At 38.3% G+C, this 25,168-nt stretch overlaps 1 protein-coding gene across 4 annotated transcripts in view; it reads right to left on the bottom strand.

Moving 5' to 3' along the window:
• The window catches only part of LOC108667079, a 39,734-nt gene extending 14,997 nt beyond the window's left edge, over positions 1-24,737 (bottom strand). The window contains exons 1-4 of one of the 4 annotated variants that reach the window (XM_018154063.2): positions 24,596-24,737; positions 24,141-24,272; positions 22,797-22,921; positions 20,529-20,660 (exon numbers count right to left, since the gene is read on the bottom strand). In XM_018154063.2, the coding sequence (XP_018009552.1) occupies positions 20,529-20,660; positions 22,797-22,921; positions 24,141-24,272; positions 24,596-24,653 (447 nt within the window). In that variant the 5' untranslated portion in view covers positions 24,654-24,737. Of the gene's footprint in view, positions 1-4,214; positions 4,340-5,510; positions 5,640-5,981; positions 6,279-20,528; positions 20,661-22,796; positions 22,922-24,140; positions 24,273-24,595 lie in introns of those variants that run through there. The other 3 variants (XM_018154062.2, XM_018154065.2, XM_018154064.2) reach the window with 3 other exon arrangements.
• Positions 24,738-25,168: the final 431 nt, after the last annotated feature.

Here is a 25,168-nt window from a genome sequence, read left to right as displayed (position 1 = left end):
TTTTGGGATGAAATTGCTCGATATTGTGATGACAGTGCATTGCCAGATGACAGGCATGAAACAATGTACCTTCAGTAATACAAATAAAGGTCTACGAAATTTCAATATGTTTAGGTGAGGCTCTTAATTGTATAATATTGTGGTGCGGTTCGCATATTTCCTTTAGTCAATTTTGATCGTTTCATTCAATGGCGGTTGTTCGTACTAGGCGTTACTCATCGCGGCGTGCTACGCGTGTCGTAATATACAACTCTGACTACTGACTACTTTTCTGCACCTGACTACTACAGGGTGCGCCACAGAAACTTACTTATTTGAAAAAATTCCTGTGCGGTTAGTTGGTCGGGTAGAGGGGCGAGAGGGGGTGCATCTGAAGGGGAAAGTTCCAAAGTTTGTTTCTCAGAGTTTCTCAAATAAAGTTGCTGTAGTGCAAGAATTAACTGAACGCGATTTTGTTGCCCGTCAAAATGCATGTAAAATGCTGGTTGACAACCTGCCTGAAGACGCGGTCGTTTTTTTCAGTGGCGAGGCTCACTTCCACATTTCCGGCTGCGTCAACAGGCTAAACATGCGTTATTGGTGTGGTGTAAATCCACGTGAGTTTCACTAGAAGCCACTTAACTGTGAGCGAGTTACTGTCTGGTGTGCGACGTCGGTAATGGGAATAATTGGTCCTTATTTTTTTAAGAAAACGAACGCGCAGTTACCGTTAATGGGGCTCGTTACAGGAACATGATCGAGGAACTTTTTCTTCCAAGACTCGAAGAAATGAACTTTAGGAACGTGTGGTTTCAGCAAGATGGAGCCACAACACATACAGCACGAGACTCGATGAATTTGTTGCGACATCATTTCCCCGACCGCCTCATCTCTCTCAGAGGCGATCTCCAATGGCCGCCACGCTCTCCAGGTTTGACTCCATACGATTTCGTTTTATGGGGTTATTTGAAATTTCTGGTTTATGTCGATCGACCACGGACCATAGCACACCTCAAGAACAACATTCGCGACGTCATTGCCAAAATACCGATTGATATTCTGCATAGAGTGGAAACCATTATAAAAAAAGCGACTTCATTAGTTTATGCACAATGAAGGCCGTCATCCATGAGATTTAATTTTCAAAACTGTATGAAAAAAAAATTTGGGATACTGTTTCCTCGAATAAAAAAAATTTAAAACAATAACTGAAGTACTTTTGTTTTTATTGACCTTTCAAATAAGTAAGTTTCTGTGGCGCACCCTGTATTTTTTTTTTTTTAAATTTTAGTCGTTCGTTCTTACTACATCGATGACAAAAGCTGATAAATGCTTTACGGTTCTTGTTCCTCATGGTTACTTTGTTCTGTTCGCAGGGCGAGATTTGTTGCTGGACTCGGTAAATTTTTAAATATCATTCCGGCTTAACGTGATGCAGCTGAAGGGAGTGAGTATAGACACGTATGCACGTGTCTATACTCACTCACGGACGTGCATACTGTCTATACTACATTACCACGGACGCTGCACGTTTGCCTTGCCGGCGGCAGTTCACGTGTAGTACTAGTGGGTGGATAGCTAGAGGTCAGCATAGCCCAAGTCCACAGTGCGATTCATATACCTTCCCGAGCGTAACGCAGCCGGGCATCTTCACGGCTTTTGACACAAAGCGCCCACCACAACAGCGCAGTTCAGTCACAGGCTGGAGCGCATAAAGGCCGGAACACAACTGGCCGGAGCGCAGCAGGCCCTACCGCAACAGCTACTCCTAACGTAACCTAACCTAACCTAAACTGCGCCGCCTGTTGCGCTCTGGCCAGTTGTGCTCCGGCGCTGTGAAGCAGTGGCTGTGTTGTGCAAAGCGGATTTACTGTTAGCCGGAGTTACCCACAGCTCATTGATCTGAGGCTATGTGTAGATATTGCATGCTGATGGTTGGCGTTGGGCCCAGGGCCTGTTTACGAGTCAATTTTGATACCCACGGCTGCGCTCCCGTACTAGTGATGATCAGATGTCGAACGGTGAACGTTGCTCATTTCAATCGTGTAATTTTATTGACAAAAATGAACTTGTGAAGTATTTGACACATAAATGATATATTTTAAATGCTGAACATTATTAGAAACCACAAAATTCTTAGTTTTCCTGTACAATGCCTCTTAAAGTGGAATTCGTTGAAAAACGCGACGCCGGCATCGGCACTGAGTGAATAGTCGACATGGTGCAATGATGCCGGTATACTAGAACACTCGGTTGAGCTTCAGAAATTTAGGCACTGGCAGTAATGGAAATTTTAACTTGAGATTAAAGAGTGACGTTGCCATGAGCGTGTTATTGTAGCTGCTGGTGTCCATAAACTTCAGGTTCTAATTTCTAATTTATCGAGAAAGCTGGCATCACATGTGGAAATGTGTTCATATGTAAAAATTCAGTCTACAAACTTGTATTGGATTTAGTCTACATCAGTCACCGAGCCACTGCAAGAGAAACGTGTTCAAACAAGTCGTATTTTCTGTCATTATGTTTTTTTTTCGTTATCATTGGGTTTGGTACCAGAGTGCAATGGAAGTGCTATGGATTGGATTATTTTTGAAGAATTACAAATTATTAGAGGTTAAATATCCGAGCCGCCATTGAACAGGAATTAGGGAGGTCACAAATTTCTACTGAAATTTCGACGGTAGCAATTGATCTATTCTTCTTTAGAAACACTGTAAGCAGAATTTTTTAGACTCGTGCAAAACAGTTCGATAGACCGTACAAATGGCATGTCGTGAGTAGTCGTTAGCAAATTACACTGGATGTGAATGCACGCGGGTGTCGTCTTGCCCTGAATTGCATTACTGCGAACAATTAATCACATTTGGTATACTTCGTTAGGTACTGGAAACGCAGGAATCAGCTACCATATTGAATCTGCGCTATGTTGAATTGGTTGAAATTGAGCCCTGTAGATACACTAGGCTGTTGACTGCAAATATTTTGGGAGAACTTTGAAGACTGCTGTAAGTGGCCATTGTGGAAGAGTGCTTAACAGTATATGTGATTGTTTGATGCTGGCGAATATGAAAGAAGATTTATTATTAGTTGAGGTGACAGAATGTTTTGCTCTGCCGTGTGTAGAAAATTTTTGGTACCCACAATAGGTAGGAGTGCACATATATAAAGCGTACAGCGATTCAACCGCCCCTTCCTTTCCCCTATTATATGGGAGATCAGATGAACGTCTGGTTTTGCATATGTGCCCTTTCCCCCATTATATGGAAAGAAGGGAGGGGGCACTTTTTAACGCATTTTTCAGATTCGGCCCTATCCATGCCGAAGATATCAGTGCCAAATACGCGCCCCCCACGTTCGCCTAAAAGCTCTCTCGGTCTGTGACCGGATTCTAATCAGACGTTTATTTCGCTCGCACAACCATAGCGTAAAGCGAACATAGAATCGCTAATATTCGCGCTGGGCGAGCTGAAGGTGTCTTTAATTCTGAAGCTTCCCACTCTAAAACTTTGATAAGGAAGATCATACGTTCATAATAACTCAAATCTTCGAACCACAAATATGTAAATGCAGAATTATATACGTTGATGACGGCGGTTCGTCTTAAGATATGGTACCCGGTCAAATAATGTACACTCTGATTTTTATGCATTTGCAAGCTTCATCGTTGCGCTTATTTTAGGAATAAAGAGTTAGAGTGTAGAAGAAGAATTGCTATTGAATCCAGCATCGAGTGATATGATGTCTTACCACGCGTCATCATTGTGGATTCTTGCATTAATAATACGACAGTTCTACATTGCTGCAGGCTATCTTAGAGATTTCACTGCAGGGTTGACAGATTGGCGAGGTACATTCACGTATGAGGTAGGACGATAAAATCTAAATTCAAGATACCAGATGACTAGTTTCCAGATTTCCCCCTTCCTATTTTTTGGGGCACATATAATCTGCCTTTACCTAATGGGTTCCCAATGCGCAGAATATCATGGAATAAAGCCTGAGAATAAACATGCGACGAATTAAAAATAACTTTAAAACTTTGTGGCTGGGATTTGTACATAGTTTATCATTGGTATCACTTCAACTAATGCGTTTGACAGATTTCAAGTGCAACTCTGAATTTAATTTTTCAAAATATCTGCTCTCACGGTACATGCTACCTTCTCATGACCTATTGTTTAAGGAGGAATATGTGATTTTGAGAACTGCCATCCAATACAATTATTTCAGCTCACCGTCGTTGCAAACTCCGGCTGATCCTGAAGCAACCATTGCCAGAAGTCGTCGGCAAGCCGCTGGAACTCTTCGGAAAGTTGCGGCTGTTCAGAGGGAGCCTCGCACACGCAACATTCGCCTGCGTCTGTCACGGAGACATTTGTTTAAGTAACACGTTACAAATGATAACACTAAATAGGGAATTCATCTTTAACGACCTCCCGAAATAAGATTACGATGAGAAATCTATAACTCAAAACCGTGATTTTGAAACGCCCGTGTACAAAGTTTGATCAGTTCTCAAATCAGGGCAAAAATCACACGAGGGCAGAAGTAGCAAAATATTTCAGCGCTAATTTGCTGATCAGAATTGAATTAAAACTCACTGTTTCCAATAGTGATTATTGCGCTATTATTATTGTGTGGTGTCTTTATATTCAAGTTCCTAGGAGAGAGATTTCTTTCCGAGCGAAACTTGTTTCTTCTGCTAGTATGTTTCGAATTACATTAACGTAACCCAATTTGTCCACTCGTTACGCCACACATACGTGTGCCCCGGTGCGATTACGTTCTAATTTCCAGAGCTTGATTTGAGTTCAAGTTGCCAATTGGTAGGCTTGTCTTTATTGATTATTCGGTGCCCTGAAACTGAATTTATTTCATTGCCCTTTTAATTTATTGCCCAACGTGCGCACGTATGTTATGGAAACTTCTAACAGAAGCCTCGGAAATCATCACGCGAAGAAATCGACTATAAGTAGATGAAAAGCAAGTCCTAAATCCGAGGCTCTCTAACAACAAACTTATTCTAGTTAGAAGTAACAATTCATTCTGTTTATTCTTTCAACTATTCAATTCACTCTATTCTGGCGTGCTGGGAATGGAATTGCTTTTATTAACATTTTGGTTTGTTTATCTGTTCAATCACATATAAATATTGACTGCAATCTCACTGTACTCATTAGCTAAACTAATTTCAGAGTTTAGTAAAAAATATACCCAACATTATTTCGCAAAAATAGAATATGCCTGAAAACACGATGGTTTTACTTCGACACAAAAAATTTAAGTGCAGAATTTCAGAAAGACGTAAGAAGAGAAGCTAAATTTCTATCGAAAATAATAGGACTGTTTTCCTGTCATGGTTTTAGGTAACATTAATTTTGAGCAAGTAATTCCGGTACCGACGTTGCGCGCCTCCATATAATTAGTTGAATCGAGAGAAATTATTTGTGAACTTCTTCAATCTTGTTCAAGTCGTAAAGAAACTGTAAGTTCAGAAGAACATAGATTTCTAGTTTAATTATGTATCTTACTCAGAATACTTTGGTGGCCGGGCGCTTGAGCGTCTTTAGCGTCGACTACAACGCTGCAGTTAAACCCCGGTTGATCTCTGCAGTCTCCTTCCACCGTTGAAGGAGTTGATGAATCCTTTACGAGCGTCCCTGGTTTTAAATTTGTTGCAGTCATCCATAGATAGGTGTTTGTAATATAAATTATTTTTTACATAAACTGTATTGCAATAATTTCGTACAAAAAAGTTTACAATAACATGTAATCTTGTACTGATTTAGTACTTATGACGACGATCACATGTACGAGTTTAGTATTTTTGACTGAGAACGTGAAGAAATAAGAAATTATATGTGATATAATGAAGCATTCACGAGAGTTGACTGGTAAAATTTACGCCGATAGTTAACTAGCTGGATTCTAAAGTTTTATTTAATTATGTTATCACGTCACCTATAAGCAGCAATCAGGTTTGCAACGCAACTGGTCCTCACCTGAGGCTAGAAGCAGGGGCAGCACCGCAATCCTGATGATACACTTCATTCCAGACATTGAAATGGAGCTTCAGAACTGATTTATTTAATATAATTTAAACGTTATGCTGGAACTTCAACGGATTATTTGTATTTTATGCATTAGTCAATAAATATCCGAAAGAACATAATACAGCCTGCATTAAATGTTCTGCAAAACAAATTACTCAACCACACCGTTTTATTCAGAAGAATATTTTTACAATAGGGATAGATCGCATTATTTCTCTGACGTAGCAAAGAATGAATTATTTTACTGCTTGCTGAAAAAAAAAATATTAAAAATCATCATCCTACTTCCCTGCGCACAGAAGGCCGGATTCAGCGCAAGCGAACATTAATATAAATTCGGAACTGGTTTAAATTTGAAATAAACTTCATATCGGAAGTTCTATGCAAATTACGGTTACCCAAGCAGTTCTAAATCGGAACTGGTTGAAATTTGAAATAAACTTCATATCGGAAGTTCTATGCAAATTCAAGCATGCAAGCATGCAAGCCTTTCAGGGGTGAAATGTTAATTGGGTGCAGATGAAAAAAGAAATGAAACACTGGCTGGCCCCAGTTTATGGGTAACAAGATATAAGATAGAGCGTTTAAACGCAAAGAAAGGCACAGAGGGCGGCAATGACACCTAGAATGTTGGGCCAGACCAAAGAGGTGACACTGCATGCATTAATGTAACAAATTTGGGCCCTTGGCATGCCTTATATCAAATTGGTTGAAAAGAAATGATGTGGAAGCTAGTTTGCAGTAGCAAATACAACTTCAAAAAGCTGTTGCAGTCACTTCCATGCGAAATAGTTGACGCGCTAAGATCTTAATCTTCTTGGTCTCAGTTATACATTAAAATGGAACATAATTTCTAATAAACCGAACAAAATTTCTAATAAGGCACAGCGATATTTTTCATCCAATACATAAAATGAAATCAAACATAAATATAAAGGAATTGAATGTAATTTGCTATAGGAACCAACCCTGATTACAACCGTGTCGCAATTAGCGTTGTTGCTGATTACACTGTGGCTGATTGCAGCGGTGTTACAATCAAATACGAATTAATAGGACTGCTGCACCAGCAAAACGCAATATCAACAATCGAACATCCGCCGATACACGGTGCATTCAACTGAGCCTAGCCAGAAGCCATACCGAGCTTTTAACCTGCATTGGGGTCAGATAAAAACAGGATATTTTTGGCCAGACAAAAAAAAACGCACATAAACCGGTCCAGGTATGTCGGTTTAGCAAGCAGGTAGCGCTAAGGAGAGAGTTTGTGAGCTTGAACTGTTGCTCCATTGCTATGAAATTCGCTCGGGCATTCAACTAATCGACCTGTTATTTTTATTGAGGTCGAAATTAAACTTCTAAAATTGTTACATTTACTTACTGATCTGTGACGGAAAAATTACATTTACTTTCATACATTATAGACGAATTATCAAGCAAAGTGTAACTATCAAATAAACTCACGAATAAAACCCTAACATATATATTGAGAGAAAAAATAGATAGTCAATAAAATGTAAAGGGTCGCACGCAATCTATGGGGACATTGAAAATTCCTTTTGATCAAGGCACATTAAATAATTAATGAGCTTCATTAGTAGGTAATCTCTTCTGATGTAACAAACAGAAACAGACTTAAATGACCAATAATAATACTAAAAACAAACTATGTTTAAGGGGACCGGCTACCCCTAAATTTTCAATTTGGGGTTTTCCGGTTTTTGTGCTCATCTTAAAGCTTACTTTCTGACGCATCGAACGGTACCAGAATCATCTCTCTGTGTCGAAAAATGATTTCGTGATAGCTCCCTGAAGGGGGGCGGTTTTGAGGGCCCTTCAGTAAAGTCTATACTCTATGGGATTAATTCGAAGGCCGGACACACTAAAAAGGAACGTCTGACGTAAAGCGGCCAATTATGGCATTATCTGGTGCTTATACTCATCTTAAAGCTTACTTTCTGACGCGTCGAACGGTACCAGAACCATCTCTCTACCTGCATTTTGAGGCACAGGAAGCGTCGCAGAATGGGGGGCGGTGGGAGGCAGCCTTCACTATTTGAATGGGAGATAATTCGAGAGTAGCACTACAAATACCGCGTATAGCGGCCAACACACTCAGTGCCCATCATGACAGCGAGGTGAGAGGTATGCAGCCAGTCGCTCTATGCCTCCCTGACTTGGTTTGAGGCTTAGTTACGGTATCTAGGCTACGTTACGACTCTTTTACGTCATTTTACGTGCCGCGCGGCAGTTTTTTGGGCGTGGTGAAAACCTCCTATTGCTCTCACGGTAAATCTATCTCCTACAGTTTTGAAGCTACAGCAATGAGGCATATACCATTCGATTCGTAAAGACCATACCTATAAACTAACTGATCTTTTTTTTAATTTGTGTATATTCGTCTTATAAATGGGGGAGAAGGGGGAGGGAAGGGGGGAAAATGAGAATAAAATGAGAAAAATGGGGAAAACGCGCATAAAAAAAACTATGGGGAAAATGAAAAAAATGATCAGCTAGTCGATAGGTATGGTCATTACGAATCGAATGATACGTGTCTCGATGTTGTAGGATGATATTTGTAGGAAGAGATAGATTTTCCAAAGTACCCCTTTTTAGCCGTTTTCCATGAATTTCACGTTTTCTATCAATTTTTTTGAAAAATTTATTCGAGCAAAATCTTATTGTTTTTACATTTTACGTATGTATGTGAAGTTTCATGATGATCGGATAATAACTGTAGAATTTTTTCCGGAGGGTAGCCGGTCCCCTTAATACATGCCACTATCACAGCATCTTACTAGAAGTTCTAATTAAATAAAAAAAAAATTCCATGCCTAATGATCGTGGTTAAGTGACAAAGCCGATAGCAAAATCAATTTAATGCCAACTAATTTTAGCGCTATGTCAGAAGAGGCAGTTGTGTTGTCAACTGACTAACAAAAAATAAGTTAATTTTAGCAGCAGCGAATAGAAAAAATTCTTTAAAGCCTCGTTGCAGTTGTGAGATCCAACATTTATATAGCACTGCACTATCTAATGACAAGCCGCAAGCATGAATCACTGAAAAATTTATACGAAATTAACGGAATTGTGAAAATTCGTTCGTGAAAATAAACTAGGGTCAAACTCTTACTTGACTCAAATCAGTGGAAAGTTGACTAGCAGCCTAACTACAAAAAATAATTGCATAATTAAATTTTGAGTTTCATTTAGTAAAATTGCAGCACCAAAAATATGAGTTCGATTTAAAAAATATTACACCGCAATTGGTTCTCGGTAACATAATAAAGCACTAATAATTGTTTGAACATGAGTAGCCAAAGTATGTGTCAACAAAAAGTTGGCAGCTGCAGGCTCAAAAAATTTCCTACGAGTCTAGTGACCGAAACGGTCCAAAGGCTTAAATTATTGTCGTCGTAAGATCTCTCAACTGGCACTAGGCATTTCGACCCCTATCAAAATTTTTAGTTGGTGGCGACCCTGAATTAGGAACCGCCTAGGACTCGGACCGAACGTAAATCAGCTCATCTTATATATGTCCACTTTTTGGTCTACATTCCGGTCCCCGAATCAGACAGCTACCAGAGCCTGTTGAGGGGACTGAGGGGATTCTGCCAACTCTTGCCCTACTCTCAGGAGACCATAAAGTCGGCCAGGAGGTTCTGACTAGTCGCTGATTGCGATCAGTTGGCCAGCTGACCAATAATAACTCTTAACGCGAACATAGCAACTCTGGGGCATAGGCTGAAGCATACCCCGAATTTTGTTAGGGACGTAGGACGTAGCATGCGCGCTTTAATTGTAGAGCTAAGAAAATAAAAATACATAGAATCATCAGCTACAACCTGATTAGTTGATGTTTCGGTTCCTAAAATTTTTTGTAATTAGTCATTTTACCTCCTCGTCTCATTTCATTCATTGAATTTTTTTGCGGTTTCTTCGTCGTGTGAAACTTTCCCACTCCAAAGCAATAGAATTATTTTTCTCTTGAACTAACAAGCATTTTTTTAATTCAAAGGAAATTGCCTGTTTGCCCGTAAAACGTTATTAAAATTATCAAGATCTAACTTTTCTGGAAGTTAAGGGCATTTTATTTCTTTTCTATTCATGCTTTGTTCAGATAACTGATAACATACATTGGGATTTTCCCATTGAATGCAGCTTTGCTAATGAGACATAAATGTAACTAGGTTTTTACAGGAAAGGCTCTTATGAGACTTAATTTTTTCTGCGAGTTTATAACCTTTGCATTTGCTGAGTGCTTATAAGTAGGTATTTATCTCACTTGCCACCCATTGTAATGTCCACAATCTACACGCAGATGAAAATGTGGCTCGTACTAAAACAAATACGAGAAGTCCTTCGCTTAGTTGATAAGTATTTTCTTAGTCTATGAAATTTAACTCCCAAACTTGTTAAACTGGGTGATATTACGCATTTGCCAGTGTTCTGTGGCGGTTGACTACATACCTACAATTACTGCAGCCAAATGAACACTGACCACTATGTCATCCCGTAAGCTTGAGCACAAGGCTCCGGTGTTCGGTGTTGCTGAGTGTGTGCAACTAAGACAAGATATGTATGTCTTGTCCAAAGATCCGTACGATGCTGATTAAAGAAGTCACAATTTGGGAGGACTTAAATACTTTTCGTAAATTATAGTATCTCATCGAATACGCAGTAACTGGTGAAATATGGTGATAACGGAAATAATAATTGCGAATGTGGATTTTCCAATTCGAATCCCTGAAGTTGGCCAAGTTAACGGTTTTTATGATTTGTACATGTTTGTACAGAAATGTATGTTGCCAGAGGCGTGCCTTTAATTTTGCCGGTCAGCGTTACACGCAATACATGTGCGAAAAATTTCGTGCATAGAGTATCTTGTGCAAAATAATTCTTCACACAGCAATACACAATTTATTGAACTGGCTTAAATAAAAAGAGCAAATAATACAAATTTCAATATAAATTATCTTGATTAGCAATGATGACCTTAGAAAGCAATTTGTCACTTGAAAACTCTGCGCTCGCCCTTTTTTCTTCATAGTTTATTGTGATTTTGCAAGCTCTCTGTCGACCCAGGCTTGTACTTCTTCCTTGACAAGGTCCATTGGGCCGACGCTGTTGAGGATGACGTCATGAAAGTCTTTGAGGTTGAACTTGTCTCCGAGTTGCTGTTCTGCAGAGGCCCGGAAAGAAGATATCTGCATTTGGCCGATCTTGTAAGACAAGGCTTGAGCCGGATATGCGATGTAGCGGTTAATTTGTTGCTGTCAATATGCAATTTATTAGAATTATCATAAGCATTACTACCATAATTATCATATCATATCGAAATCACGTATCATCGACATATCATACCATTATCATAATACTGATCAATGTAGATCAGTGGTTCCCAAACTTTTTCAGGCTGGCGCCCCCTTTGGCTCCCTACTGAATTTCTAGCGCCCCCACAGACATACGCCTCTTTCTTGAAATTTAGTACGCTGCAATTTTAAAAGAGAAAGGTTAAACACAAATGTGAATTTCACAAATAGAACCCCATTTAGTGAACCAATATGTTTTTTTTCAGCTGTTTTAACTGTTTCAGCACTAGAAACCTAGGACGTCTCTGGCGAATTTACGGCCGGACTCGTGGCCGGTCTCACGACCAATCTCCAAATTTAATTATCAAGTAATATCTCCCAAGCTGATGAACGCAGCTCTATGAAACTCGGAACATGTATTCATCAGAACCTAACGGTGATGCTTAGCTCGTGGTTATTTTTTTTTAATTTCACCTTCATTCGTGAGTTACGCGTATATTGCGAAACAGGCCGAAATTCGCAGTGCTCAAAGAATTTCTTCTAAATTATTGAACAGATTTGAACGAAATTTTTAATATAGATTCCTAACTACCAAACGGTGATTTTTTAGCTAAAAATATTTTTTTCGATTTTATCTTCGTTTGCGAGTTTTTCTTTCATTTCACCGTCATTCTTGATTACACACTTCCATATATTCGGCCCGTATCGCCGGGTAATTTGTCACTTAAATTCGCGGCGATCAAGAACTTTCTTCTAAACTACAGAACAGATACAGATACAGATACAGATATATACAGTAATTACCTAACCTCTCAACGGTGATGTTTAGCTCCTGACAATTTTTTATTTTGCTTTCGTTCGCGAGTTATACAGATATAGGAGGAACGACCGGCTTTTCTACCAGCCGGTTTAACCAAGAGCCGTATACGTATAGCCGTATAATTCTCAAACGAAGACAAAACGGAAAAATTATAACGAGCTAAACAACACCGTTGCTGATGTTAGGTATTTAAATACTAAGTTTCGTTCAAATCTGTTCAGTAGTTTGGAAACAATTTCTTGATTACTGCGAATTTAAACACGTATTGCTGTTTAAATCACGAATGAAGGTGAAATGAAAAAATAAATTGCGAACAAAGGCACAATCGAGAAAATTTTCACGAGCCAAACATTACCGTTCGGTAGTTAGGACAGCAAATTAAAAATTTCGTTCGAATATGTTCAGTAGTTTGGAAGAAATTACTTGATCACTGTAAATTTCGGCCCGTATATATTGCCATTTAACTATGGCACAAACAAACGATGGCAAAATTCAAACAATTTTCACGAGCTAAACATTATCGTTCGGTCCTAATGAATACATGTACTAAGTTTCATCGAGTTAAGTTCATTAGTTTGAGAGATATTCCTTGATCATTGAATTTGGAAATTGGCCGTGAGACCGGCCGCGAGTCCGGCCGTTAATTTGTACGAGACGTAAACCCTGGAGAGGTTAAAAAAATAGATCTGGGTGACAAAACCATCGCTAGGAGTCATGTGCTGCACGTGTTGTGTACAAATCGATAAACAAAAGTTCGAACTTCTGCATTACATCGACTTCGGACTATCGCCCCCCTATCGCCCCCCTATCGCCCTCTTCTTCCTTACCGCCCCCCAAAATCTCTCCACCGCCCCTAGGGGGGCGATATCACCCACTTTGGGAACCACTGATGTAGATGAAGGTAAATCACTATTTGTTTACTTAAGAAGGCTGCAGGACGATAAAATTCAGTTCAACGACGAGTTCAAAAACTCATTGTTTCTTCATATTCCTTCAATAAATACATAATTCTTAACTGTAATGCATATTTTGTCACGTTGTCTACGTACGTGGAGCCGGAACTGAAAATACGAGAAGATATTTTCAACCTACAGTAGTGTTGGAAAAGTTGATCAAAATTTTTTTTGTGCTGATAGTTGCATACGCCTTCAGTTTCTTTTCAAAGTAACTGACATTTTTCTGAGTTAGAAGAATAAGTTACTCAGTAGATTTGAGTAACTTTTCAAAGTAACTGACAGTGCTCAAATTGCCATTACCGTCATCAGACGATTGGGACATTTATGGCCCACTTTTTACGGGGTACCTAAAAAGGTATGTCAATCAACAGTATTATTACCTCGATAGAAGACCTAGGCCGTATGCCATAGTCTAACATGTACTGCATTGCTTGCTCCTTTGACCAGCCGAAAGCGTGGATGCCTGAGGAACACAAAATCACTTTGAAAATATTTGAAATGTGATTGTTCCAACTGAGTAAAAATTAAATATTCACACTTCAACAGGCGTTAGTTTTGAGCAATTATGTATTATTACCCGTGTCGACGACAAGCCGACACGCTCGGAAGATTTCCTCGGAGTAGTGGCCGAGTCGGTCCCACAGATTTTCGTAGACGCCCATTTCGAAGCCCAGGCTTTCTGCGTACAACGCCCAGCCTTCATTGTAAAATGAACGCGTTGGGAAGCTGCAGAAAAACAAGGATACTGCATTTGGCTTTCCTGAATATTTATTGTTCATCAAAATTTGATGATTTCTATTCTGTCTTCTGTTCAGGTTCAAATCACAAGCTTATCAGAAACACATTAATTATCTCATGAAATTTTTCATGTATTGCGAATTTATTCTACACGTTCTACTAAGTCAATCATTTTGAGTTCAATTTGAAATTTCCACAACGTTCAATGTAGAAGCCATAATTTTTCTAAAACCATCATCTCGCAAATGGGCTGGAGAACAGTAACAACCGTGAAATTGATACAAATTGAACAAAACAAAATCGATGAACAAAAAACGTCGTTTTAACTTCCGTCAGTGAAATAAGTATCAATAAATGAAAATCTCAGTAATTTGGTAAAATAGAGCCAAAAAACGTGTGACAAAGAGTATATTTCACTCACGCAATGTCATGTGGTTCGTTTGTCTCATTTCTACTTCTCTCAATTAAACAACTGCAATAAATATAACGGGTAAAAATGTAATGAAAATATTTTTTGTCGTCGTGAAGTAATTTAATGTTTCTTCCTGCTAACGTATTCTTGGCTCCTAAATCATTCAAATTAAAGGAACTTAAAAATTTAGCAACCTAGCAATTCCAACCAAGTACAAGTTGAACTTGCAAAAATATATATATTTTTAAGTAATATCTGCGGGCCATTCGTTATATCGTTTACTACTAGCTATCGTTTCTACCTATCCATTAAAATCAATCGTTTAGTAATATCTTCGGAAAATTCTCCAACAAGAACAAAATTTCAGGTCCAGGTAATATTCGACATCAGAAGTATCGTGGATACGGGCTGAAACAGCCTCTACATACTTGCGTTGCCAGGCAATCCACCAAATTAGACGACGCACCAAGTAAGTGCCAGATGTTAAAAAATTCTTGCGTCCTGCACTGAATATCTCTCAAGAATTTAAAACCGGTAGCGTCACAACTTTTTTGTGAGCAATTATGAATGACCATAACCTACTTAAATTAACCATTAATTAAATAACTTCAATCTTAAGTGCAGTTGTGCTGCCAAAAGATTCACAGACATGAAAAAATATATTTGAGCCAGGGAGTGATAGTTTAAGTATGATAAAAAAAATTAAAATAGTAAACTATTACCTAATAAATTAAATATATAAACTAATAATTATTTAATTGTATTGGCATACTAGTGCTAATAAAATAAATTAAATTAGTTCTAAATAGATCAACAAGACAAAAGAGGTGCCTGGCTGCTGAGGAGGTCCCGACTAGACTTGTCCTTAAACCCCGTGCACACTAGGGGCAACACACGGGAGTCAAGCGCCTCACCGTCCCTCTGTGCAGCCTCTACATGCGCTTCTTGTGTGCAACGAACCGATTGACGAACTAGCGATTGACAGGGCGCGGCATGACTCATGCAACACAAGCGCGGCATTTAGTAGATAGCTGTCTGTGGTCTAGTAAGGTTGATTGCGTACGTTGGTCCGTCACACCAAATGTCGACTAACACCACACTCGTTTGGAGTCACTCTCTAGTAGAGAGCCTAATTGATCTTTGTAGAGAACATGAATGCCTATGGAGTGTTCGGTCAAAGGTACAAAAATCGAAATGCAAATGACGTAAGTTATTTTTACATAACGTGTTTAGTTTATGTGCTTTTAGCTACTCCTGACAATTTATGCATTACAGTTTAGTGATTTGAAAGGATGATATAATATTGGTACGAATATTGGAACTTTTTATTTAAGAATAGACTATATTTTTCATAAACTGTATCTTTTTGAATGTGCTTATTTTCTAATTATGCTGACTATGCTAAATTTTCGTTTACCACTGGCATAGTGCGAAGAATGACGGGCTTCGTGTTTATTACAACAGAAATATCTCGCCTCATAGCATTTGATAATAAATAAAGATGGATTCAATGGCCACAAACAATTACAATGTATACTTTTCTTAACCGCAGCACACCCGAGAACAATGGCCCACAGCTCAAATTCGGTAGCATCTATCCTCATTGACGTCTAGGTGGCAACTAGTGTCCAAAGCGCGCGGTCTCGTGCTACTGCGTACAAAAGTAGTGTGATCGGTTGTAGGCGGTGAGGCACTGCTGCAAACGCCTCACCGCGCATGTCGTTGCCCCTAGTGTAAACAGGCCTTAAGGCGTGACACTGTAGACTGTAGAGGAAGCGTTTGAAGCGATCTAAGTATAAATAATTACATCGCCTAATAATGTTATTAAATGCTGCAATTTTATAACTAAAAATGTTGAAGAAAAAGAAGATGATGTACACATATAAATGCTGAACGACAACATGACACACCTGGAGGGCATTTGCGTGTAGGAAGATGCAAAAGTGGTCCGTCTGAACTTTGGAATAAAGCTGGACTCGAGCGCATGAGAACTCTGTAAATGGTGTCCCGGGACTCCCTCGTGCAGGGATAAAGAAACAATAACTAATTTCGAGTTTGCAGATAAAATTCTTGTGCCAATCTTGAACGTGCCTGGTCGAGTACCATCAGGGGCTCCAGAAACGTAAAACGCTCCTCCTGCATCTGGCTGTTCTTCCACCCTGAGCACAAATGGTTGGGTTGAGAAAGCACACATTGGGTTCAAAGCTCACATGCCCTGAGAGCCCAATGTTCAATAATAATTTTTTTTCATGTTGATTGGAAACTCATATATTTTTAAAGGTGTTGTATGATAAACTATTGTATATACTGCAACAGGTTTTTAAATGCACTTCAATTTTTAATTATGGCATTTGTAGGTAATCCATGATTTCGAAACCAGCTCTGAAACTTAAACCCCACTAAGCGCAGCAAAAATATCCAATTGATTCGAATCTGCGCGGAATTGTTGCAGCTCAAACTACATCACCAACAGCGACCAAACTTGAGTAAATGAAGACTTCTAGCAAATCCTCTGCAATCCGTAAAAATAACTTCAGGAGTTAGATACTTCAGTTGCGCTGCAGGCATTTTGTTGAAGAACGGCTTTGCTGCGGGTATAGTGATGTTGTGGACAACATGTCTGTAGGTGGCGAGCAGCTCCTCTACGCTGGAGAACTGCTGGCTTGGGTCGTCCTGCAGCTGCGACACAAACTCCCGCAGTGTCTGGTTGTAGCCCAGGTCGTACACCACCTGCGTCATACACCACACTTTCGCTCTCATTGTATTATTTTGCTGTAAAACCATGAATTTCGTGTGATTTCTCATTTTGAACGATACATTTTGATAATTTTGATTTGGTTAATGACTAAAAAAATCAATCTTCACAAATTGGAATAAATTTTCAATCGTTCCAATGAGCAGTTAAGGAGAGCGTCTACCCTAAAATTGAAAATTTTAACTTTTTCGGTTTTTATACCGGTACTCATTTTAAAGCTGACATTCTGCCCTATCCAACGGTACCACTGCCATCTCTCTACGTTGATTTATGATTTCACGACATTTCATGAAAGGGGGGCGGGTGGGGGAGTTCTTTAAGTAATTAGATAGGAACTAATTAGCTGGTGAGCTCTTTATATATAGTGTCTACTTGAGTTGTGCTGCAGTTACGTGTTTAGTCTCACCTTAAAGCTGACATTCTGGCCTATCCAATGGTACCACTACCATCTCTGTACGTCGATTTTTACGTACACGACACTTCATGAAAGGGGGGGGGGAGTTCTTTCAGTAATTAGATATGAGATAATTCGCTGTATGCTGTATTCGCTGTAATATTCAACATTCACACTTATTGTCACGGAAAACCTATCTCCTCCTAGAGTTTTGAAGCTACAACAATGAGACATATACCATTCGATTCGCAAAAAATAGATCTACAAAACGACCTAGCCGTTTTTTTCAATTTCGTCATAGTTTGGATTTTATTCCTGAAAAAGTGGGGGTGGAAAGGGGTAAAATCGAAAAATTTCCGAAAACTTTACGAAAAATGCTCCCACACCCGCAAAAATTAGAAATTCAAAAAACAGCTAGGTCGTTTTATAGATAAAGATTTTACGCATCGAATGATATGTGTCTCGATGTCGTAGCTTGAAATCTATCTCCTAGGAGGAGATAGATTTCAAAAGTACCCCCTTTTTCGACCGTTTTCTATGAATTTCACGTTTTCTTTCATTTTTTTCGAAAAATTTACATGAACAAAATGTGAGTTTTTTTCCATTTTACATATGTGTACCAAGTTTCAGAGTGATCCGTTCGTAAATAGCCGAGATAATTTTTGGGGTAGACGCTCCCCTTAATTCTAATGTTCAGTTAGAACAATAATGTAAATTTCATAGAATCTAAATTCGATTTTTTTTAATTGGAGGACTTAAAATTGGAAATAATATACGTTTAAAAATTACTTTTTAAAGACAGACAACACTTCTAAAGAATCGTGTCTCCAACGTTACACATGTACAATGAATTTCTAATTTTATTTTCGAATATTAAAAAAAATAATTTTTCAATTTTTTAATATATAAAAAATTCAAAATTATTTATTGTCAATTGATTCGTGCATTGTCTCCGACTTTACGCAAGTGTTCAAAATTTCAGATCGATTGGACAGGTAGAAGTGTGTTAAATATCGATTAGAATATTTGTAGCAGACAGACATACAAGAAGTGAAGTTAATTAAAGAGAAGTGTTGTAAAAATTATATCTACTCGTTCGTGATTTTAGAAGAAACTGTGTGGGACATTAATTTCATTGAAGAGTTATGTTTAAATCAAAACTCGACATAATATATCACAAGAATATTAGTAAATTCGTACATAACAGTGCCTGATATTTAGATATTTACTGATATTTACACTGATATTTAGAAAGTCCTATGGCACACCTGTTGCATGAGGGCTGCTATCCTCTGGACCTCCTTCAGTCCGGTCTCGTGGATATCCTGCGCCGACAGGTTCTGGCCCGTGTAGAACCTGCGGATGAATGTGTGGATGATGAGGATGATTTGACGTGAATTATAGTATGAATCTTGCTTGAAGTTAATAAAATCATAACTTGAGTGATTTTGAAATTAGTTCAATTTTAAAGTAATGGACAATAATATACGTCCGAATATCCAATTAAAATCCACCGAACAAGTAGTTTACAGGAATTTTTAATTGCAATGCTGACATTGTGCTTCCCGAAGGCAGTTGCCGGTTGGTGCCAAAGTAAATGGTAACATAATAAATTATTTAATTAATAGATAAGTAAACAATAATTAGTCGCCGAATGCAGTCAAGGCTATAACAGACCGACAAACAACCAAGTGCCGAAAGAACGTTATATATCCAAGTGAATTCCAAGTTAAATATCGATATCATTTATTATATGTCACTTACAAATTATGTCGTTATCTCATATAAGTAAGATAATGCAGAGGTTCTTACTGGATGGCTTGCGCGTAAAGTTTGTCACCGTTTGGCAGCGATGTGATGGCAATGTTCTTACGAGGGACGTACTTCGTGGACATGAAATTTTTCAGCTTCATGAATGCTGGAGTTACCTGAAGTACATAACTAAATTTAATGCACCCTGTACATCTCCTGTAATTCATTCTTTTTAAACATTTAGTCGTAAGATGCTTGTGTTTAATTTGTAGAAATATGCTAATAGTTGCCATAATATTTTAATTTAGAAAATTTATGCATTTGAAATCATAGTTCATATATTTATTTCATTCATAATAACAAGTGTTTAACATACCAGTGTAGCTGGGATGTTCAGAAACACTAATATTACGTTGTTAGAAATATACGTTGTTAGAAACACGTTAATATACGTTGTTAGAAATTAAGTATTCAGAAAATTTTAGACCTATCGATTTAGCTTTTTAATGTCAGCTGGACCTCATGATTACTAAGTTTGTTCTTTAACTAAGTAGTTCGTACTCTTCTGTTTAGTATAAATGAATTACTAACCAAACCTTCCCTCCCATAATATGCAGGCATTATTGCAATCAACAATCTTGCACTACTATTGGAGAACAATAATGGACATAATAAACTGTTTTCCGACCATTAAATGTTTTCTAATCTCAGAAAACACATGTCACAATATATAGTTGATTTGTCTTAGAAAGTAGGATAGCGGAAGATTACATTTTTTCTTAACCAGTTGCCTCAATATTACCTTATCTCTAATGATCGCCTCTGCCTGTTGTTGCAGGGAAGCCACTTCACTTGAGAAAAAAGTTTCAGGGAACTTTTGGAAAAATTCAGTAAATATCGGAGATTCTCGAGGTACTTCCGAAATAAATTCACCCAACTCCTTATCCAGTCTATTCTGTAGGATATAAAGTTTGAAATCAATGCAGCTAAAACACTCAAATAAATAAAATACTCATCAAATAAAAATTAACAAATATTTAAATAGACATAAATGATTACTCATTTATATATTTATATTTTTTCTCCTCTTCATCTCAAGAGATATCTTTCAGTTCCTAGAAAGAAAAGTGTCGTACAAGAAGATTTCGTCCATCGCATTGAATTTATTGTGCAAATTGACAATTACAATCGGCTGACCATTGAAAATCTATAATTTCATGCATGATCAGGATGACATGTAGGAACCCTGGTAACGCACCACGTTATATTCGTGCAGCGTGATGTTCTTTTCGACACCGAGAGCCATGAGCTCTTCTATTTGCGCCATCTGTTCAGGCAGCGCATGGAGCCGCTGCATGTCTTGATGACGCGTGAGGTTGGCCTCTAGCGTCTCGGCCCTGGCTAGGAACTGTTCCACGTCCGCCAGTCTCTTGTCGTACGCTGCTAGGGACATGTTCGTGAGGCGGTGGTCGAAGTCATGGAAGCCCACCTAACATAATGAGAAAGATGAAATTCGATTCTTTCAATGAGAATTTCAGAGTTCATGCGTTTGTAGGCCTTCACAGTGAGAAAATTGTTTTTAAAAAATAAAGCACAAGTGTGTGGTCTTTTTCTGACCGCTTTCAATGTAACTGAACCGATTCGACACTTCAACAAACTCGCCTGCGAACTGGCCTGCGCACTCGAACACAAAACCTAACTTGACGTTGAACTCACCCAGCTATATATCCATTAATACTGAACGGATTTCATTCAAACTTAGGACATAAGTAGGTATTACTAATGCGCTGCGGAGGGAATCATTTCAGATTTTTACATCAATTATTTTTTTAGTAATACGGAAAACCTAACTTCACATTTAACTCACCCAGCATAAATCCATTAATACTGAACGGATTTTATTCAAACTTGGAACATTAGTAGGTATTATTGATGCGCTGCGTAGGGAATCATTCAAGAGTTTTACGCCAATTAGTTTTTTATTAATACGGAAAACCTAACTTCACGTTCAACTAACCCAGCCATAAATCCATTATTACTGAACGGATTTCATTCAAACTTGGAACATGAATAGGTATTACTGATGCGCTGTGGAGGAATTATTTCAGATATTTACATCAATTAGTTTTTTATAAATGCGGAAAACCCAACTTCACGTTCAACTCACCCAGCCTGAGTTAAAAAATGCTACCCGTTTTTTTTTTCAAGAATTCCTAGCTAAAAAGCCATCTCGCAGGTTAGGTTAAGACAGCATAGTTCTTTGTTTTAAATGCTACAAAATACTGAAACTTGACCTGATAAGGCCTTAACCTGCTAGGTGAACGTGAAGTTAGGTTTTCCGTATTAATAAAAAATTAATTGATGTAAAAATATGAAATAATTCCCTCCGCAGCGCATCAGTGATACCTACGAATGTTCTAAGTTTGAATGAAATCCGTTCAGTGTTAATGGATATATAGCTGGGTGAGTTCAACGTCAAGTTAGGTTTTGTGTTCGAGTGCGCAAACCAGTTCGCAGGCGAGTTCGTTGAAGTGACGATCCGGTTGTAACTGACCAACATTTTCGGTGAACAGTCATTTTAACTTCATGAGGATAAGTAAATCTCTAGGGGCAACGTGTACGTATGTGAAAAATTGATGTGACACGTTTATTGCACGGGAAGAAACGATTTAAGTGATCTATAAGATCATACCTGCAAAATGTCCCTAATCTTCGAACCACAGAGAAATAAATGCTGGAACAATAAACGTTGATGACGGCGGTTCGTCTTAAATACGGTACCCGGTCAAATAATGTCCACTATGATATATGATGCATTTGCAAGCTTCATCGGTGCACTTATTTCAGGCAAAAGCAGTTTCAGTGTAGAAGAAGAAGAAGATATTGCATCGAGTGATATGATGTCTTCCCACACGTCGCCATTGTGGATTCTTGCATTAATATTACGATAGTTCTACACTGCTGCAGGCCATCTTAGAGAATTTACCCAAGGTTGACAGATCGGCGAGGTACATTCACGTTTGAGGCAAGACGATAAAACCTAAATTCACGATACCAGCAGCAGATGACAAGTTTCCAGATTTCAACCTTCCTATTTTTTTATAGGCACACATAATCTGGCAGAACCTGATTTGCTCCCAGTGCACCGTATATCCTAAACAAAGCCGGAGAATGAACATGCGATATACTAAAAATAACTTTGGCGATGGCGGAAATCTTTTCCGCAGAGCTTTCTTCCTTTTTCTTTACTGAAACGATTAAATTCGAGGAAGAAACAATCCAAAAGATCAAATAGAGCTTTCAACATGTTAAAAGCAAACGGCCTAAAACTCCGAGCTCTAATTAGATTGTTTTCGTTCCTCAAACGAAAATAATTTAAGTTGAAAGTTATGTTCCCGGAGAGTGACATACGGCGGTAGATGGTTAATTTATGGCGAGGATTTCTACATAGTTCGTCATTGATATGACTTCAACTGTGCGTTTGAAAGATTTTAAGTGAAACTCTGAATTTATTTTTCAAATATCTGCTTTCACTGTGCCTGGATTGAAGTGTCAAAAGAACTATTGTTTGAGACGAAATATAAAATTTTGAGAACTGCAATCCAATACTCCAATTTCAGCTCACCCTCGTTGCAAACTCCGGCCGATCCTGAAGCAACCATTGCCAGAAGTCGTCGGCAAGTCGCTGGAACTCTTCGGAAAGTTGCGGCTGTTCAGGGGGAGCCTCGCACACGCAACATTCGTCTGCGTCTGCATGGGTGCAGTTGTTTTTAGTAACACTTTACAAATGATAACACTGAATAGAGAAATTTATCAATAATGACTTCCCAAAAAGGAGATTATAATGAGTTCTCTATAACTCAATACCGTGGTTTTGAGACGTATCTGTACTACGTTTGGTCAGTTCTCAAATCAGGGCGAAAATCACACGAGGGCCGAAGTAGCGAGATATTTCAGCGCTAATTTTGCTATTCAGAATTGAAATTGAACTGGAAATTGCTAATAGCCATTATTGCGCTATTATTATTGTGAGGGTTCTTTATATTTCAAGTTCCCTTGAGTGAGATTTCTTTTCGAGCGAAGCTTGTTTTATCAGCTGGTATGTTTCGGAATACATCAACGCAACCCAATTTGTCTACTAAGTTACACCACACATGCGTGTGTCCTGGTGCGGGTACGTTAGATACGTTCTAATTTACAGAGCTTGATTTTAGTTAGTGTTGCCAATTGGCAACCTGGTCTTTAATAAATATTCGGCGCCCTGAAACTGAATTTATGTCATTGTCCCTTCAATTTATTGCCCGACGCGTGCCCGTATGTTATGGAAATTTCTAACAGAAGCCTCGGAAATCGTAAATAAATATTCGCGCGATTAAATTGACTGTAAGTAGAAAAAATCGATTCGTAAATTCGAAGCTCCCTAACAACGAACTTATTCTGGTTAACAGTAACAGTTCATTCTATTTATTCTTTCAATTATTCTATTCATTCTATTCATGCGTACGGGTAATGGAATTGCTTATATTAATATTTTGGTTTGTTTAACTGTTCAATCACAGATGCATATTGACTGCAATCTCGCTGTATTTATTAGACAAACTATTTTTAGAGTTTCGCAAAAAATATCCCAACCATTATTTCAAAAAAATATAATCAGCCTGACAACACAATGGTTTCATTTCGATACGGAAATCTTAACCACAGAAATACATGAAAAGAAAAGGTAAATTTCTAGCGGAAATCAGTATGACTGTTTTTCTGTCATGAATTCATGTCACATTAATTTTTAGCGAGTAATTCCGGTGCTGACGTTGGCGCTTCCGTATAATTAGTTGCGTCGGAAAAAATTATTTGTGAAGTGCTTCAATCTTGTTCGAGTTCTAGGGAAACAGTAAGTTCAGAAGGACATATAGTCACATAGATGCATGTAAGAATGTAGAATTTGTAGTTTAATGATGTAGCTTATTACTCAGAATACTTTGGTGGCCGGGCGCTGGAGTGTCTTTAGCGTCGACTACAACGCTGCAGTTGTGCCCCGGTTGATCTTTGCAGTCTCCTTCCACCGTTGAAGGAGGAGTTGATAATCCCTTCACGAGCGTCCCTGAATTTTAAATTTTAAACTGGTTGTTGTCATCCATTGATAGTTGCTTATAACGTTATTCAGTTTTTTTTCATAAACTGCATTGCAATAATTTCGGACAAAAATGTGCAAAAGAATAAGAATCCGTTAAGATCACATGTACAATTTAGTTTAGTATTTTTGACTGAGCACGTGGAGAAATAATAAATTACATGTAGTATAACGAAGCATGCAAGACTGATATAAGTTGCCCCGAGAGTTAACATGAACCTAAAGTTTAATTTAATAATGATATCATGTCACCTATAAGCAGCAATCAGGTTTGCAACGCAACTGGTCCTCACCGGAGGCCAGAAGCAGAGGCAGCACCGCAATCCTGATGATACATTTCATTCCAGACATTGAAATGGAGCTTCAAAACTGATTTATTTAATATAATTTGAATGTAATACTGGAACTTGAACGGATTATTTGCATTTTAGGATAGCCAACAGATATCTGAAAGAATACAATAAAACGCAACTGGTTGAAATTTGAAATAAACATCATATCGGAAGTTCCATGTAAAAAACGGCTACCCAAGCAGTTCTAAATTCATTATTTGCCTTGAAAATACAAATTAGATTGTAATCTGGCTGAACGAATAAAGAAAAAATGCATGCGGTCGAGTTGCAACATTGAGGCGCGGCGATATTTTTCATCCAGTACATAAAATGAAATCAAATAAAATAAAAACGTGCAAGTGTGTCGCAATTAGATCGTTGTCTAGTGACAAAGCCAACAGTAAAATCAATTTAATGTCAATTAATTTTAGCGCTATGCCAACAGAGGCAGTTGCGTTGTCAACTAACAGAAAATACGCTAATTTTTAGCAGTAGTGAATTGATAAAATTAATTTAAAGCCTCGTTGAGGTTGT

Source organism: Hyalella azteca, unplaced genomic scaffold (genome assembly GCF_000764305.2).
Source record: "Hyalella azteca isolate HAZT.00-mixed unplaced genomic scaffold, Hazt_2.0.2 contig14048, whole genome shotgun sequence".
NCBI classification, from domain to species: Eukaryota; Metazoa; Arthropoda; class Malacostraca; order Amphipoda; family Hyalellidae; genus Hyalella; species Hyalella azteca.
Note: the sequence above shows the minus strand (reverse complement) of the source record. Positions and strands in the feature narration are given on the sequence as shown.